Source organism: Lepisma saccharinum, chromosome 20 (genome assembly GCF_977018435.1).
Source record: "Lepisma saccharinum chromosome 20, izLepSacc3.1, whole genome shotgun sequence".
Taxonomy (NCBI): domain Eukaryota; kingdom Metazoa; phylum Arthropoda; class Insecta; order Zygentoma; family Lepismatidae; genus Lepisma; species Lepisma saccharinum.
Genome location: NC_139248.1, coordinates 24,335,454 through 24,353,718, shown reverse-complemented (window position 1 = coordinate 24,353,718; position 18,265 = coordinate 24,335,454). Strand labels below are relative to the sequence as shown.

The window sequence follows — 18,265 nt, the reverse complement described above, 5'->3', positions numbered from 1 at the left end:
AAGAGATGCATGGACGTCCGCAAGATTTTTTCCAGGGAGGGGCAAAGAAGGTATTTTTTCCAGGGGGGGGCAAACAAGGCACATTTACTCCAAAAATAGTGTTGTTCCCTAATAAAACATTGCTTAAATTTGAATTTATGATGTTCATGCAATAATTAACACATATTATTGTGGCTAAAATGAAATTATATGTGTGAAATACATAATTTTTGGTTGACTTCCATTTTCCAGGGGGGCCACGGACCCCCTTGCCCCCTGTTGGACGCCCATAAAGAGGTGGTGTTTAATTTCAACCCAATTACCGCGATCACCCGCAGGTAGGAAGAAAAACTAGAAACCATAACTAAAAATCAATAAGAAGTCAATCAAATGAAACGTTCCCCCTATTTTTGTGTGAAGATTTTTTTTGATTTGATTTGCTTTATTTTACTTCGCTTTTTGTGCCACTTTTGGCTAATTTGCGAAGATGGGGGTTGAGTGACGATATGATGAAATTGATGAATGGACACTCACAAACATCCATGCCCAGGCCAGGATTCGAACCCGGGGACCCCTGGTGTCGTAGCGCGATGTGCTAACCACTCTGCCACAGGGGCCGGCTTGTGTGCCGCGTCGTGTCGTGTCGAGTTGTGACTCGTCGTGTTGCATTTCGTCGCGTAGTGTCGGATTCGGTGTGCGCTTGGCGCCTGGCACATGAACGCACAACCAGGTTAATCCTCTATGGGGTCGTGTTGTCCTCGTGTGTGCTAACCATTTGCAGCCTCAGCTTTTAATAGATAAGGAGATTTTTATCTCTGAAACAGTATAGTTTTTGTTCTAGTATTGTAATGAATACATTAGTTCTAATAATTGAGTAAGAAAAATTTCAAGATACACATTTCCTTTTCTTTTTGAGGGACCTACCCTTAATTTTTGTTTTAGTTAAAGGTCTTGTCACAGTCTTACATGACTGACAAAAATAGCCTACATGCTAATGTGCTCAAAGTATAGAAATCAATCAATCAGTGAACGATATTGCGTTCTGAGTAATGATACAATTTTGATGAAATAACAATTTCTATCGACGAGTAATTGCGAAGGAAATTCAGTCATGCTATAATAGGTCCATGAAACTAAATTTCACTATATTCACTAAATTATACTCGAACGCAAGAATCCTTGAATAAAATTGCATCACTACAGCTGCAACGGTAGTCGGAAGTCTTGTCATTTTTTTTTAAAAAAAAACTTGCAGCGACGACAGGAATTGTTTCGCATTTATGAAACTAAAGAAAAGAAGAAAACATGCATATGTGTTTGAAATAATTACAAAACTACACACACAATTTCATTTATTTGTACAAAAATACATATACATTTTTAATATACTACAACCTACAACCCTAACATTGCAAGAACCAGACTTTTCAAGTAAAATTTCTGATTATTTTCTTTATTTTCACTTGAGCAATGTTATAACTTAATGTAAATATACCCGCCCTCAGTCACAAGGCTCATGAAAATTCTTAAACATGTAGAGAGATCCAATAACAAACTTTACAAATTTGGAAGAGTATAAAAAAAATATGATTTACAGAATGATTTTGAGCCGTTAACTTCAGCATAAAACGTATTCGCGATTAAAATTAACCGATATGCCATCTGTTGGGATTTTCAGGAACTACTCTATGTAGAATGCGTTGTGTTGAAATCGTTTAATACATGAGGAATATGCGAAAGAGTAAGGTCTACTGTTCAGTTTTTTTATGCTCTAAATCGTTTCATGGGTCAGAACAAATGAAAAGTTTTCATGCGTTTCCACCCAGTGGAATCAACGAAATTTGTAAATAAATCAGGGAAAACATAATTGATTGACAGAAGATTGGCATTGGGGGATAACACTGAAATTTGGCAAGGAAATTACGAAGAATGCACGAGTCTGCTCACTTTATTTTTCGGGAGATAAATATATATTACCATGAAAGTAAAGTTTTAAATTGTACTTTATAAATACAACTTTTTTCCCGAAAAGTCATGAAGCGTCTTACGCAATCCATCCATGTATTATGTATATGTGAAATTTGGAACAGATGCAAGTCGATTAAGTGAGAAGATTAAAATAATTTGAGAATTAATTAATGTCAAATGTAACCAGAAAAATAAAATGGACATTCAGTACGATGTCCTTTTTCAGTGAGGATAGCGTGGTCATGAAATCGCGAATATTGTTATTAAACCAGCTTTTCTTTTTCGAGAAAGAACTGCAACGATATGTTCGCACTTTTCTCCTGCCCCAGCTTTTCAAGTACAGGTCAATTTCAATTGCTTTATTTTCAAATCATTTTCGAGAACTCCAGTTACAACATAAGGTGCAGATGATACAGCGCTGCTTTGAAGGACCAGTGTGCATACATTAGTTTCGTCTGCGTTTGCTGTGTTGCTTTCGGTTATCAGCACAGCTTCACCTTCGTTCCTGGAATTCACAATATATTCGCAAAAATGTTTAAAAATATCGTGTAACTTCAACGTTTCTTCCATGTGTCATGACCACACGCTACTGCCACCTACTACTAACTGAATGTAAACAAAGATTTATCCTACATAGAGCGGCCATATTGGAAGCGACACTAGCGCTCAGGTGGTGATTTTAATCGCGAATAGTGTAAATTCAAAATTGTTGTATCGTCAGCGTACGGCAGCTGGAACGGGCCAAATTTAGAATTCATTGTGCATAACCACATTATTTAGTTGCCCCGCTGTTATGTTTAAATATATTATTTTGTAGCTTGATAATAGTGTTAATTTCGGAAACGTAACTTGCTATATCATGTAAAAGATTTACGAAACACATGCTTATTATCGATTCAGGCGAGAAACTGTTCACTTCTGTGAAAATAACCTTCGAGTAACACGCTGTATCGTACTCCAATGTAAAGCTTTGGGCAACCAAATGAAGAACGAAATTCTCTATGCTGGCGCCGCCACCGAGAAAGTTTTGAATGAACAGCCCCATTCAATCTTCGAAACTGAATTATATTGAGATTGGTTGCTCTCATCGCCGTGACAAATCGTCTAGTACTCTTCTCTGTCCCCTTAAACTTTTGGGAGTGATCCCAACCGATTCTGTAAGTCTTCTCAGTAATTTTCTATACACCTTAAGTTGCAAACTCCTTTATGATCCGCGCTGTGAATCTAATTTTTCACTTTTGTGCCTTTTAATAAACACTGTACACTCTAGTCCAATGATCTGTTTTGATTTAAATTGCCCTTGACTACTGCTCAGACTTCCATTCTCATTAATCTCATTGGGTGACCATTCCATTGTACAATCTGTGGCGAAAAAACGCGATAAACACGATGCTGCACAATATTGTTGAGGTGCTAGCTCAGCTCTGCATGTCTTTCAGTGTTGCCAACCATTTTTCAGCATTATTCCTGGTTGCTAAAATGTCTCCACGATGAATATCAAGTGTGACGACAAAAAAAAAAATTCATCCACAGCAAGTCGGCATAGACCGTATTATTTTACTTGTGCTGCTTGAACAATTGATATATCAGGATGAGTTCATATGTTATTTCGATGTAGTGGCGGTTTCAGTGGATCTGTGAACACTCAAATTTCAGCTATTTTTTTTGTTTTGTTTTGTCCAAGTTTCACTGCTCATTTTTTCGCTGTACTCACAAGTTACAAACTTTAATAGTGTTAGCTGACTCAAGTGGTAACATTTCCGAAATTTCCTATCCTTTCGAAAATATGATATTCCAAAATATGAAAAGTTACATATGCTTAGAAGTCCTTCTAGAGCATCCACTTGAATCTTTGTACGGTTTGCTTTCGCTGGTTTTCTAGATATTCTCAATAGCTTCCTGGCTACTTAAACCTATTAAACTATTTTTCAAGAGAAGAGAAAATTTCGAAAACTACTTTGCTGGCGTGAAAGGTCCATCTGAGGCTTAAGGTTTCTTTTCGACGCTACGAGTCTGCCCGAAAAGACATATATCGTAGTATGATAACAAGAGGAACGTAACTACAAAAATATGTTTTTCGGTTTTGCTTAACATATATCCTCTAAAGAGCTCTATTTCGAGTCAGAGCGACATATCTCCACTTCTAATCCTTAGCAGTAAGGTGGAGCCACGTATCTCTAATTAACTGCCTCTCTCCTGTCAATTTGATAAATTGGAGTTATGTCCCTCTGGTTCTCACACGACGATATAACGTTAAAAAAAGATTCACGGTTGCCAGTGACGTGTAGAGTGAGAGTATGGTATGGAAACAATATCGCACTAGAAGATTGGAGTTAACTTCCTGAAATTACTTATCTGTGTCTGGCCTGGCGAACAATAAAAAAAATCTGTAAACACAGAAATGTTGTACGTTTGGCAACACTGTTTCTGGAACTCGCACCTTCGGACTCGTTAACTGGCCTGGCGAAATAAAAAAAAATCTCTAAACGCAGAGATATTTTGTACGGTTGGCAACACTGTTCTTGGAATAATGTCGAACGTTTGGACACTCAGTAAAGGCCCTCGACTTCTACGTTGGCGTTGTGCTCAGGGTGGCTCCCGTCGCCGGTCTTCTGTAGCCTGAATCTTATCATCTCCGGAGACACCGTCTTCCGGTCGTAGGCCCATCCGAGCCAGGCGAAGAAGTCGATGGCCGCCGTGCTCAGGTTCAGTCCGTAGTTGCCCAGTTCAGCAGCCTTGTAGTCCCACGGGAACACGTGGTGGTAGTTGTGCCATCCTTCTCCCCAGGAGACTGTGGACACCAGGATGTTCTCGGAGGCTTTTATGTCCCTGAAAGTAGATCACGAAGCATAACCATCAAAACATACGTTCACACGAGCATCGTTCTAAAGCCCGCACGATGAAAGAACATACCCTGACTTTTCGCCTCCAGTTGTGGAAGTTTCCGAGTTCAAAGAGCAGTGTTGCCACATGTTTTTGTCCAATCGTAAACGACACCTTCTGATATGTAAACATGCACCCTTCGCTCGCAGTTCATAGAGAGGCAGAGAGTAAAAAAAAGGTAAAGTGCTCCCCTGTGCATAGCACCACGCCCTGAAGGCGTATAGGGGGTGTGGGGGTAACGCCCCACACTTTCTTCATCCGGTCGTGAGTGGGGGTGATGTGATCAGCATCACGCCCCTGACCGCCTTTACCCCCCAGGGTTTCCCCCAGGTACCCATGTTATTCGACGCTGGGTGGGCGCCGGGGCCGCTTCCATCGTTAGAAAAGTTCCCGGATTTGAACCGGCCGGGGATCGAACCCGGGACCTTTAGCATGGTAGTCAGACGCGTTACCGACTGAGCCACCGCTTTCATTTCCTCGGTGGAGGTACAGTACACCCAACGGCGAAAGAAACAGTAGGCGAATTGTCCACCACCATTTTCATTCGGTCTGTATTACACAGTGTGATTAAAATGAATTGAAATAAAGACCTCAATAAGCAGAGAACAATGCCTGCTTCCAACCAACATAGTTTAATTCCTTAAAACAACACAGGATGTAGAATAAGAAAGTAATGAAATTAGCGATGGACAATTTGCCTACCTTTGCCGTCGACTGTACATAGTGGTTCGGATCCCACTTTAAACTGTAGGCCCAGTCCAGATTAGCCTTACTGTGCATAAAGCGGACTTAAAACACCAAATCAATCAAATCAAACCTTTCATTTCCTCACTGGCGGCGAAAGTTAAGCTTTAAAAAGGGCCTTGAAATCTTAACTGAATGAATTGATTTATTTTACTTTGCTTTTCTGTCCCTTTTTCCGCATCGCGAAGATGAGGATGAATGGTGATACGATTAATGCACGAAAGGACAATAACGACACAACACAGGCCCCACGGAAGATTATACTGACCGTGAGTCAAGACGCCAGAGCCTCGTTAGTATGCCAAATGCAGTCCAGGGTGTTACTGTCCCTGTAGGTAAACGTGGAGTGGACATTACGGGCAAATATAGACATTTATTTTGCTTCCTGGATACATGAATCCGTTCCTTAAAGAGAAACTTTGAGAGCATCACAAATTTAGGATCGTAAACGTGTTTGTAAATTGTCCCATATGCCCTCCTTGCTTGCCAATAGGCTGGCCCCTAGACATGTTCTCATATCATTAACTTTCCATTGTCCTACCGTTCTAACAAGCTCGGCATAGTTCCGAAAGGTGAAAGTGTATCATTACGTCCAATTTGTGTTGAAAGAAAGTTGAATGTCGGATGGGCTTCAGAGGAAATGCCGGTGGGAAGGTCAGTATGGACAGCAGTGAAAGTACAGTCAAGGCCACGACGTTTATCGACGTCATTGTTGCGCAATGAAGCTTTCTACAACATACGCCGTCGTCTTTTCATCTCTTGTCACGTACTACAAATATCACGGATGCAGATTCTTGTCGTGGCCTTTTAGCAGTGGCGTACTAAAGGAGTCGTCGATGGGGGTTATATTGATTGATTGATTTGCTTTATTTTACCTCGCTTTTTTGTGCAACTTTTGGCTAATTTGCGAAGATGGGGACGAGTGATGATATGATGAAATTGATGAATGGACACTGACAAACATCCATGCCCAAGCCAGGATTCGAACCCGGGACCCCAGGTGTCGTAGCGCGATGTGCTAACCACTCCGCCACGGGGGCTGGTGGTGGGTGTTATAACCAAGGGCGTCCGCAGAATTTTTTCTCAGAGTGGGCAGGGTCACAGAAACTTTATTATTAGTAGTATTATTGCTATTATTACTGCTATTATTGTTGATATTATTTTTGTTATTATTATTACTACTACTGAATGTTTTGACATACATTTCTAATTTTCTTATTCTGTATATCCATAAACAATTTACATAACTGTATACTGAAAAAGAGCTGTTTCTTATAATTAGGTAATCAGTGTAAAATAGACTAAGCTTAAATGTAACCCCATTTCAAATAATAATAATAATAATAATAGTTGCTATAACTTATGGCCTGTAAGTCACAGAAAAAAAATATAAAATATCTCTACAATTTCATCATTCTAATTACATTAACTCTATCCAGAAATCTCAGGGGGAGTAAGTGCCCCCCCGGCCCCTCCCTGCGGGCGCCCTTGGTTATAACCTCTCCCCTTTGGCCCAGTATTCCTGATAAAAGCACCTCAAAAGTAAAAAGAGAAGATAAAATGAGGGCTGACTATTAAAAAAAGTTTACGTAACCCACTCCTTCGAAATTCCTGGGCACGCCACTGTCTTTCAGTAAAGTTCACAGTAGTGTAGCTATAGATTATCTTTCATTCTTGGCTTATTTTCCTATTTTTCGGTAGCCATCGGTGCCAAGGAGGAAGTTCAAATAGGAGCAGTGTTTCCAACCTCGTGATAAGGAGAAGTGCTGTTTAAACTGTGAAACTATGCTATATGCTACCAAGTTGGGCTAGGATTTATATTTTTTATTATTATTAACTATTTATTATTATAATAATAATTATTATTACTTTGTATGAAAATGAAGTAAAGTTACATATTACTAAGTTATATGGAGTAGTTGGAGCTACTTAATTTAACAACCTTGAGCTCAAGAAGGAAAAATACAATTAATGTATTAATAAAAAACATTTCGTCAAATAGGATTGATAGTGAATACTTTATAAATGCAATAACGTTCCAAAATATAAAACAAGCAAAAAATCATTATTATCAGTAAAATTGAAAAAATGCGGTGAATTTATAAAATTATTAATCGATGATTTCAATTATGATTTCCAATAAAATATTATATTTAGGTATAGGATGTGACTTGCTGTAAAAACCATTATGAGTTAATCCTTTGATATTACTCTTTGTGACACAGTCCTGTATAAAGTTCTTTTAACTGTTCTCAGTACTTTAAATAAAGTATTATTATTATTATTGTATTATTATTTTGACATATTGATGTACTTGGTTGTCATGGTTGCAGTATGTGTATCTACTTTTGGAGCTTTGAATGAACGTTTGGAATATTGTTATATTAGGTACAAAAAGTTTGGAATATTGTTATATTAGGAACAAAAAGTTTGGAATATTGTTATATTAGACACAACAAGTTTGGAATATTGTTGTATTAGGTACAAAATGTTTGGAATATTGTTATATTAGGCAAAACAAGTTTGGAATATTGTTATATTAGACACAACAAGTTTGGAATATTGTTATATTAGGAACAAAATGTTTGGAATATTGTTTTATTAGACACAACAAGTTTGAAATATTGTTATATTAGGCACAACAAGTTTGGAATATTGTTATATTAGGAACAAAAAGTTTGGGATATTGTTATATTAGACACAACAAGTTTGGAATATTGTTATATTAGGCACAACAAGTTTGGAATATTGTTATATTAGGCACAACAAGTTTGAAATATTGTTATATTAGGCACAACAAGTTTGAAATATTGTTATATTAGGCACAACAAGTTTGGAATATTGTTATATTAGGAACAAAAAGTTTGGGATATTGTTATATTAGACACAACAAGTTTGGAATATTGTTATATTAGGCACAACAAGTTTGGAATATTGTTATATTAGGCACAACAAGTTTGAAATATTGTTATATTAGGCACAACAAGTTTGGAATATTGTTATATTAGGAACAAAATGTTTGGAATATTGTTATATTAGGAACAAAATGTTTGGAATATTGTTATATTAGACACAACAAGTTTGGAATATTGTTATATTAGGAACAAAAAGTTTGGAATATTGTTATATTAGGCACAACAAGTTTGAAATATTGTTATATTAGGCACAACAAGTTTGGAATATTGTTATATTAGGAACAAAAAGTTTGGAATATTGTTATATTAGACACAACAAGTTTGGATATTGTTATTAGGAACAACAAGTTTGGAATATTGTTATATTAGGTACAAAAGAATGTACTATTGTTATATTAGGAACAAAATGTTTGGAATATTGTTATATTAGGAACAACAAGTTTGGAATATTGTTATATTAGGCACAACAAGTTTGGAATATTCTTATATTAGGAACAAAAAGTTTGGAATATTGTTATATTAGGCACAACATGTTTGGAATATTGTTATATTAGGCAATAGGCACAGTGGCATATGTCGGCGAGAACCCAAGAACTTCCAGCAGACAGGCAGATACCATATGTTGTTGCATTCCCAGGCTATGCCAATCACCTAATGCCTAATATAGCAATATTCCAAACTTTTGTGAGGAGTGTAAAACAGAATTCTCTGTAACCGTTTAGTTTGTTAGTGTCCATTGCAGAACAATTTATCTGACAGACGGACGATTATTGCAAGATAAGATATCTCGAAGTTGATGGGTAAATTTGAGTTTGAAATTCTTATGCAGTTAACAATTTTTCGTTTATCAGTATATCCCGTAACATTTGTTATTTGTGTTTGTAGATGTATTTCGAGTCTGAAATAACAAGTGCAAACTCCGCACCTTAAATTGAATTATAATTTTTAGATTAAATTGTTAATATATTAGTGTGTGTGTATGTGTGTTGGTTGTGAGAGGCGGTTGAAATAGAGAAAACATCTGCTTGTACCCTTGAATTTTGAAAGTTGGCCTTGAAAACTGGGAATTATATTTGAATTTTATCATTGTCAAAGAGTGGCCATCCTCCCTCTACCTCCCAGTGAAAATAGATCGTTACTACCATTATTTTTACTGCAAATACAAACGCCAAAACGGGCTGTAAACCGACAGCATAATGACCGTCAACCTCTGGCTATGAACAAATTCCCCAGACACAGACGTGGCAATAGTGAAAGAAGGGACTTACTTGTCGTATGGCTTGTTCCCGTACAGATGGGCAGCGCTGTTGACAAGGAAGGCGATGTTGAGTGTCCCCACGTAGCGGAAGAAGCCAGGTACCATCATGCAGACGAAGAGATCTTCGTCCCAGCAGTAGTACGGAGTGAAAATTGGGATGAAAATCCACCAGAGGAAGCCGAAGGGAACAAAGAACCTATTAAGAGAAGGACAATTAACATATTTCTGCTAACTCACTGGCGAATATTCCTTTTGTCACCAGCAACCTCAATATGGTCAGTGTAAAGCGCTGCGAAACCGGAAGCCCTTATAGTTGACATGAAACCAACAGGTAGAACAACGATGTAAAATAATCGAGACAGAAAGAAAGTACCAACGTTCACTCGACGTCACTTTTAATCAACCAATAACTTTTCACCACCTGCGATTGACTCACCTGTTATGTGTCCACCTTAAGTCTGACATAAAAATATAAATCAGGAAGATTTTGACTGGGTAGATTACTCAACCCACGCATATCTTTAAGGTTACACTTTCAGTGTGTTTCGCAGGCAACTGGCGTGGTTCAAGCCGCTCCACAGGTACACGATCAAACGGCACAATATAAGAAAGAAGGCATTGAATAATTTTATAAATGTTAACATTATACAGAGAAAAACAGAAATGCAAAATCATTAATGGAAGTACAAGTATAAGAGCAGCCTTACTGCAAACAATAATAATAATTGCGCCACTGTGTTCTTAAGGATAGGTAAATACATAAATCGCTGTTGTTCTGGTGAAACATACATGCACCCCTCATAATAAGATCCGTAATTCTTTATTAAATGCATTACTAAAACCAGTCACTGTAATGTCTAGTGCAGGGGTTCCCAAACCTTTTCGTTTCACGGCGCCCTTAGTGTTTTAAGATTTTCCCGCGGCGCCTCAGTCAAAATGTAGCCTATTTAACACTTGGAACGCTCAGTCAGTGTGGTTAGGTTGCTTGCCTTAAGTTAAAAAATAAACACATATTTCAAATTCAGGAACATTTTATGTGTAAAAAGTACTAAATAAGCACATATTTGGAACAATCATATCATTTCAGTGAAAATATTGGAACATTTCGTGGCGCCCCTGTAAGCTAGCCACGGCGCCCCAGGGTGCCACGCCGCACACTTTGGGAACCACTGGTCTAGCGTATTAAACAAAATTGAAAGCCAACACGCTACAAAGCTACTTTCTGGCAAAAAGTATAGTATAAAAACTTTCACATGTGGCCGTCATAGTCAATTAGACTGAAAATAACCTTATCGCGAAGCTTGAGTTATTATCCTGCCACTTGCATGTGACGTCACTGCATTGTTGTAGCTCGTAGAAAAGACATGACGTCATAGGCGGAGTTCTGGTGGGGCCAGGGCCCCCCAAGTTAAAAAGAAGACTAAAAAAATAATACATGATTAAGTTTAGTTACTACATTTTTGTTATGAAGCCATACCGCACATCTTGACGTTTGGCATGATGGCATGTGCGGTAATTGCGCCGCAACAGCGGGTCTTAGACGATTTGATTGATGTGTACAGTTTCAAGAAAGAAAAACGTAAAATTACTTTGTGTTGAGTCAACACTTACTGCTGGGGCATCAAAATAACTTTTCAATTTAATTTTTCTAAAATTACTGAAGCTTACTATTGTACCGTAACTTTTTAAAAGTAACGAGTATTGTATCTATGAAAATTTAATGAAATGCAAAATGCAATAATCGTACTGTTTTGCTTTTTAAAACTGACAACCAATATACTAATTAATATTTGTTTACTTAAGCGAGGAAATTTAACATTTTCAAATCTAAAAGGCCTAAAACTAAGTGTTTTTAAGTTGTAGTTTTTTTTTTTTTTATTTCCAGTGTTAGACCTCCAAACCCCTTATAAACTAGGGGATATTCAATAACCCTCAGGTACATCATATGCTTCTCCCATAGTCTGCCCCCCCCCCAAAGCAAGAGCTCAAACTCCGCCCATGCATGACGTCTTTCTAACTTAGGGTTAACCTCACAGGTAAAACTAGTAAGAGCTTGTTCTTACAATTGGCGCACTAATGACTATACTAGTCCCATGTAGCTCTATGAGCTTTTTGACTTTCCTTGCACTCGCGTGTCTAACAGCACCCACGAGTCATCTACTTTTTTGATTTGGTGTCACGTAATGAATTTTGCAGCCCGGTAGATATAATGTAGGGGACCAGAATTTTGTCCCCGCACCCAATTCCGTCTCCCTCCGTATCTCGGCCCTGTAGCTAGGAGCGCAATCGGATTGGGAAGGCAAACAGAGCCAACTGTGAACATTTTGGGCTCAAGACAGTTTATGGTCCGGTGTAATAAAGAAGTTTCAGTTTCGTGATAAGTTGAGTTCTTGTAATGTCATTGTTAGCAGTCATTTACGCCCAGTGTGAGTGTAGGTTTTATATTCCTTGTATGTCATTGGCGAAGGTACGTTGTTAATATAGAAGGGTGTATGCGTTGTGTTCCGTCAAGGTCACTTGTTGAAAAGGTAGTTTGAGGGTTGTCCCTAATTTCGTCCCCCGTCATATTCCTAATTTCGTCCACAGGATACGCTGCACAAATGTTTCATATGGCTCCACGAAACATGCTCCGGCGCCAAAAACGGTGCATTCTTTTTTGATACTTGATTCGAAGGCTAAAGGCTCATCTTAGAAACAAGAAAAACTTACATTTATTGTTGTTTTTACTCTTTTTTCCGACCTTGTTTTGGGGGGACGAAATTAGGCACGCTTTAGGGAGGGGGGTTGCGATAGGTGATTATTGTTTTTAGGCACTAACAATTGATTATACAGGCGCTTTGACTTGGTTTCCAGGTGGAAAGATAGTTGACGAAGGTTATATAAAACTTGGGAGCTCTTACGTAATTCAATATGGTCTCCAGGTAAGTAAAAGTGACTAGGGGACGATATTTGTGCCCCCTACCTTATATTTTGGCGGCCTAGGCAAGATTGTGGTTTCCCTGCCCCTCGCTCTACCAAGCACCGACATTTTATGTGCGTCCTTCGAAATTTTCTCCTTATGCCATGGTTTGTGATACATCGTACAAATTTTGAAATGATGAAACAAAGAAAAACTCATTAAAAAATAATATAGGTTATATTTAAAAATTCGTAATTTGCATTTCTGATTTTCTCACAAAAGAGTTTAGCATATTTAAGGATATTTCAGTTGTATCTTAGTGCCTGAAAAACATCTTTAAAAACGTACTATTACTACTAGTAAGAGCTTCTTACCTTTTCTGAAACATGACCCAAGGATTGGCTTCTATGTCCCTCATATCCACTGTCTTTCCCTTCCGTTTGACTTCAGGGTGCTTGGACATCATCAACCACCCAATGTGGGAGTAGAAGAAACCTCGGTTGGAGTTGTGAGGATCGGCGTCTGTTTCGCTATACTTATGGTGCACCCTGTGGTCCCTTACCCACTCGTAGATTGTATTCTTGAATAAGGAAAAAAATACTGGTTATTGCCATGGAAGAATATATTGTAGATAGTGTGCTGCATCGAGGCTTTTTTGCTCGATCTAATAGTTCGCACGGATGACTCTAGATGGCTTACGGAATTGACTGTTTCTTCGCTCGAGCGAATGACGCTCGAACAGGCAAACGATCGGTATACGCTCGAAGCCCAGTAGTTTACGTACAACAGTAATTTGTCTGTGGTAGTGGACCTTCAAATATGCTTCGTGAAGTGAAAGACGAAGTGAAATTGAAACTCAAGTGAACATAGTCATCATTTTCATGTTAAATTGTAATTTAGTGTATCTTACCAATTCATAGCAATATATGAAAGTGAATAGATGATTATGGGCTGAAACTACCAGCACCAATTTTACACATATTTGTACGATTATTGTGATATTGAAATGATATTTGGTATTCTATATATGAATGTTGGAAAAAATGGCGTATTGGTTCAATAAGCAAGATTATTCGCTAGATTGAATCGAATGTTATGTGGATTTAATTGAAGGACTTGTGTAGTAAGATTAAGTAGTGTTTAGATTATTACCTATTGTGATAGGAAAGGACAAAAGTTGATTGATAATAATCAAATCGTTTACAATTTAAGACTTTCAATATCCCTTTGGATTGTATTAGAGATGTGCTTTAACTGTCTCGTTTATTTATCATAATGGATCAAAAGGGAAGCAATATTGTTGAGGACGGACATAGTGCTATATGCAATAATACTATAACCAGTGATAATATTGATATAATATCATCTGATTCAAAACATGAAGAAAATGATGTAAATGATGTTATGGACATTTCACACAAAGTAAATGGGCCGAATAAAAGAAAGAACAATACAATACAAAATGAAATTAGTAACAAAAGTTCTAGGATGGAACACACTACCAATCATGAAGAAAAAATATACCAGTATGACATAGGTGCCAACGAACCCTATTTAGTGATAATAGAAAGTAGAAACCAACAGTTAGGAAATTTGCATCCAGTTAAAGTTGGATATATGTTGATGGATAATAATGTGAAAGTAAAGTATGTAGATCAAAGTGGACGAAATAGAGTTCGAGCATTATTCAACACGTCACAAGAAGCTAATAACTTTGTGAAAAATAAAGTGTTATTAGACAAGTTAGGAGTAAATGCCAGAATTCCTAAATCTTTAGTGGAGAAGGAAGGCCTTGTATTTGGAATACCCACAGAATTTGAAATGCAGTATTTGGAAAGCAATATAGAAAGCTCAGTGCTAGTGACTAAGATGGAAAGAATGAAGAAGAAAATATGGCGGAATGATGGGTCATTTAAGCTTAAACCTACTCAAGTCTTATGTGTAACTTTTAAGGGGACAGTTTTACCACAATACACAGCAGTTGGAAAACAAATAGTTGAGGTAGTGCCACGTGTGAAACCAGTGTTGCAATGTAATAGATGTTTCAGATTTGCTCACACAGGTCAACAGTGCAAGGGTAAAAAATTGTGTTATAAATGTGGCCAAGATTATCACGAAGGAAACTGCGAAATGAGTGAAACATGTATAAATTGCAAAGGAGATCATAACGCTTGCAACAAAATGTGCTCAAAATATCAGGATGAAAAGCAAATTCAAATTATTATGGCTGAGAAAAACATCTCATACTATGAAGCAAAAGGCATGGTGACGGGAAATAATTCAAAAAATATATCATGTGAACAAAAAATTAAATTATTTAGGGATCAATTTCAACATGAAACTGTTCGAAGAAGCGGATTGGAATTCCCTCCAATCAAAAAGAATTATGTGAATGAGAAGAATGCACCAACAAGTGATAGTTGCAAGGAGGGCAGAGAGAGTTATTGTGCGAGTTTTGTAACTCAAATGGCGGAACAAAAGAAAATATCAAAAGAGAATAGTGGTCAAAAAATGAGAGTACAATACAGCAAAGTTGTTACATCACCTCCAAAGAAGATTATGAAAACGGCTACAAGACGTATTGTACAACTCCCACGGGAAAACAAAAAGGATGTGAATGTGGATTCTTCATCCTCATCAGACACAGAAAAAGAACAAATAAAATACAAATATCCAGTATATTTGAGAGAATCCCCTTATAGTAAGCAAGAACAAGATATGGACAATATAAATTGCAGAAGATATTCGGATCGTAAATCAGTTTCTTGTAGACAAAAGGAAATATATCAGTCATTGTTGGACCTTTTACCAGACATGATTGAATCAGTTCGTGATTTAAATGATTCCAGGAAGAAACAGAAGATTTTAATTTCAATGCAACAAATTATAGGAAAGATAATTGCAATATTATCAGAAAGTTAAGAGGATAAATAGGTATGTCTTTTATAGTGCAATGGAATATAAATTCATTTACAGCTAGAAGATTAGAGGTATTACAAATTATACATGAACATCATCCAGGTATATTGAGTTTGTCCGAATTTCGTGGTAGACAGCATCAATATTATCAAATATCTCATTACGAGTTAATATCTAATTTACATACTAAAGATACAAGAGGTGTAGGTTTATATATACATGAAAGTATAAAATTTAAGAGAGTAACATTACCAGAATCATTAGGGTTGATAAAATTATTTAATGTAGAATTAATAGCAGTGAAAATTAAGATGAACACATTAGAGTGTACAATAGTTTCAATTTATATTCCATCGAGTTATAAATCTCAACATATTAAAGTAACACACTTTAATGAATTATTATATTATGTCCACGACACAGGTGATATGAATGCTCATCATGAAGCATGGGGTTGTAATTATAGAGATGCATTAGGATGTAGTATTTTGGACTGGATTAGTGATCGATCATTACATTTCATGAACGATGGGTCAGCTACTCATTATCCATGGAATGGTAAATCACCAACAGCCATAGATTTAACTATTGTGTCAAATAATATAATAAATAAATTGTTTTGGGAAGTAGATTTTGTGAATAGGGGTAGTGATCATTTGCCAATTTTCATTACACTGTTAAATGATGCACACTCAGTACCTAAAATATATTCATTACCAATTAGAAGGTGGCAGGTTAAAAACATCGATTGGGAATTATATTCTGTAATTTTGGACTCTTATATCGCAATGGAAGATATTAAAAAGGAACAAAACATAACGTGTCAACGTTATTTACAATTAATAACGTATGCAATGGATATTGTAGCTAAACGGAAGAAAATTAATAATAAAAACAACTTTCCTACTATAAGTTGGTGGAATAATGAGTATCAAGATGCAAAAGAAGAAAGAATACGATTGTCTGAAATATTTGCTGAACAACCTTTGCCAAATAATTGGATAAATTTAAAACAAGTAATTGCTAAAGCAAAACGTATCTTTAATAAAGCAAAAAGGCAAGCATGGGAAGAATTCTGTGAATCATTATCACCATCTGTTAAAACAAACACAATTTGGAAAAAAAAATTCTTAAAAAAGGACATAAAACTAGAGTTTCACCTATAACAACAACTTGGCAAGAACATTTTGAAAAAAAGTTTACACCTAGTTATGTAAGAAATAAAAAAACCGAGATTATAAATAATATAAGTTCCAGTGATGAATTTTATTCAAAAATAACATTGCAAGAATTAAGAGAAACTCTAAGTAATATAAAATCAATTGCTCCAGGATACGACGGAATAACGTATGAAATGATAGGACATCAATCGGACAATGCATTAAAAGTACTTGTAAATGTTTATAATAATATTCTGAGAAGTGGAAATGTGCCACAAAACTGGAAAACACATCTGATACTACCTATACTTAAATCAACTAAAGATCCGAAAGAAGCTGAATCATATCGACCTATTACATTGGCTCCTACAATTGAGAAGATATTTGAAAGATTATTATTAAAACGATTAGAGTGGTATTTTGAGAAAGAACAATATTTTTATCCCTATCAGTTCGGTTTTAGGCTAAACAAGGGTTGTATTGATGCATTATCAACATTAACATTGCATGTTCAAAATGCAATGTATAAGAAACAATATACATTTGCTCACTTTATAGATATACAAGGTGCATATGATAGCGTTGATCCTCATATATTAATTGATATGTTAAATCAGACAAATACTCCGAAAATAATTATGAAGATAATATGGAACTTGATGATAAATAGGAAAATATGATTTTGGTTTCAGGACACACTTAGTGGGCCCCGTACCACTTCACAAGGATTACCTCAGGGAAGTCCACTGAGTCCATTATTATTTAATATATATATGAGAGGAATATTTCAATTTCATAATTCTACAATAAAAATAATTCAGTATGCAGACGACTTGTGTATATTAGGATCATTTTGTAATCCATATGAAGGTATTCAGAAAATAGAAAATAATTTTTATAAAGTGAAATGTTGGCTGGAGAGAATGAACTTTATCATATCACAGAACAAGTCAGCAGCTGTATGTTTTAATAACAAAAGTGAACATAAATATCCAAATACGTTGACACAAATTGCTGGTATTCCATTTCAAAATAAAATAAAATATTTAGGAATTAATTTTGATAGAAAATTAATGTGGATGGATCATATAAGGTATTTACAAGCTGAAGGTGAAAAAATTTTCAACATGCTTAAAATTTTAGGAAATACTAATTGGGGTGCTCACCCAAGAATAATGCTTTTATTTTACAAAAACTTTTTTAGGCCTAAGCTCGAATACGGATGCAGTATATATGGAAATGCTACAGAAAGAATTCTATCTAAGATAGATAGTTTAGAAAGAAAAGTCTTGAGGAGATCATTGGGTCTCATGAATTCAGCTCCCAATGTTGGAGTTTATTTAGAATCCATAGAAAAACCTTTTAAGTATAGATGCAAATGGATTACAAATAAATTCGTTTTCAAGTGCTGGGAAACACAAGAACATCCAGTAAATAAACTTATGCAAGACCAATGGATTTTATATCAAGATAACAAAATAAAGGGACAATATTCAACTTTCCTACAATGTAAAATAGAATTTCAAGATTTATTTTCTAC

At 36.3% G+C, this 18,265-nt stretch overlaps 1 protein-coding gene across 1 annotated transcript in view; it reads right to left on the bottom strand.

The window, feature by feature from the left end:
- Positions 1–1,334: 1,334 nt before the first annotated feature.
- The window catches only part of LOC146003814 (acyl-CoA Delta-9 desaturase-like), a 54,052-nt gene continuing 37,121 nt past the window's right edge, over positions 1,335–18,265 (bottom strand). The window contains exons 4-6 of the mRNA XM_083142234.1: positions 13,021–13,226; positions 9,758–9,943; positions 1,335–4,776 (exon numbers count right to left, since the gene is read on the bottom strand). Of these exons, the coding sequence (XP_082998360.1) occupies positions 4,497–4,776; positions 9,758–9,943; positions 13,021–13,226 (672 nt within the window). The 3' untranslated portion in view covers positions 1,335–4,496. The remainder of the gene's footprint in view (positions 4,777–9,757; positions 9,944–13,020; positions 13,227–18,265) is intronic.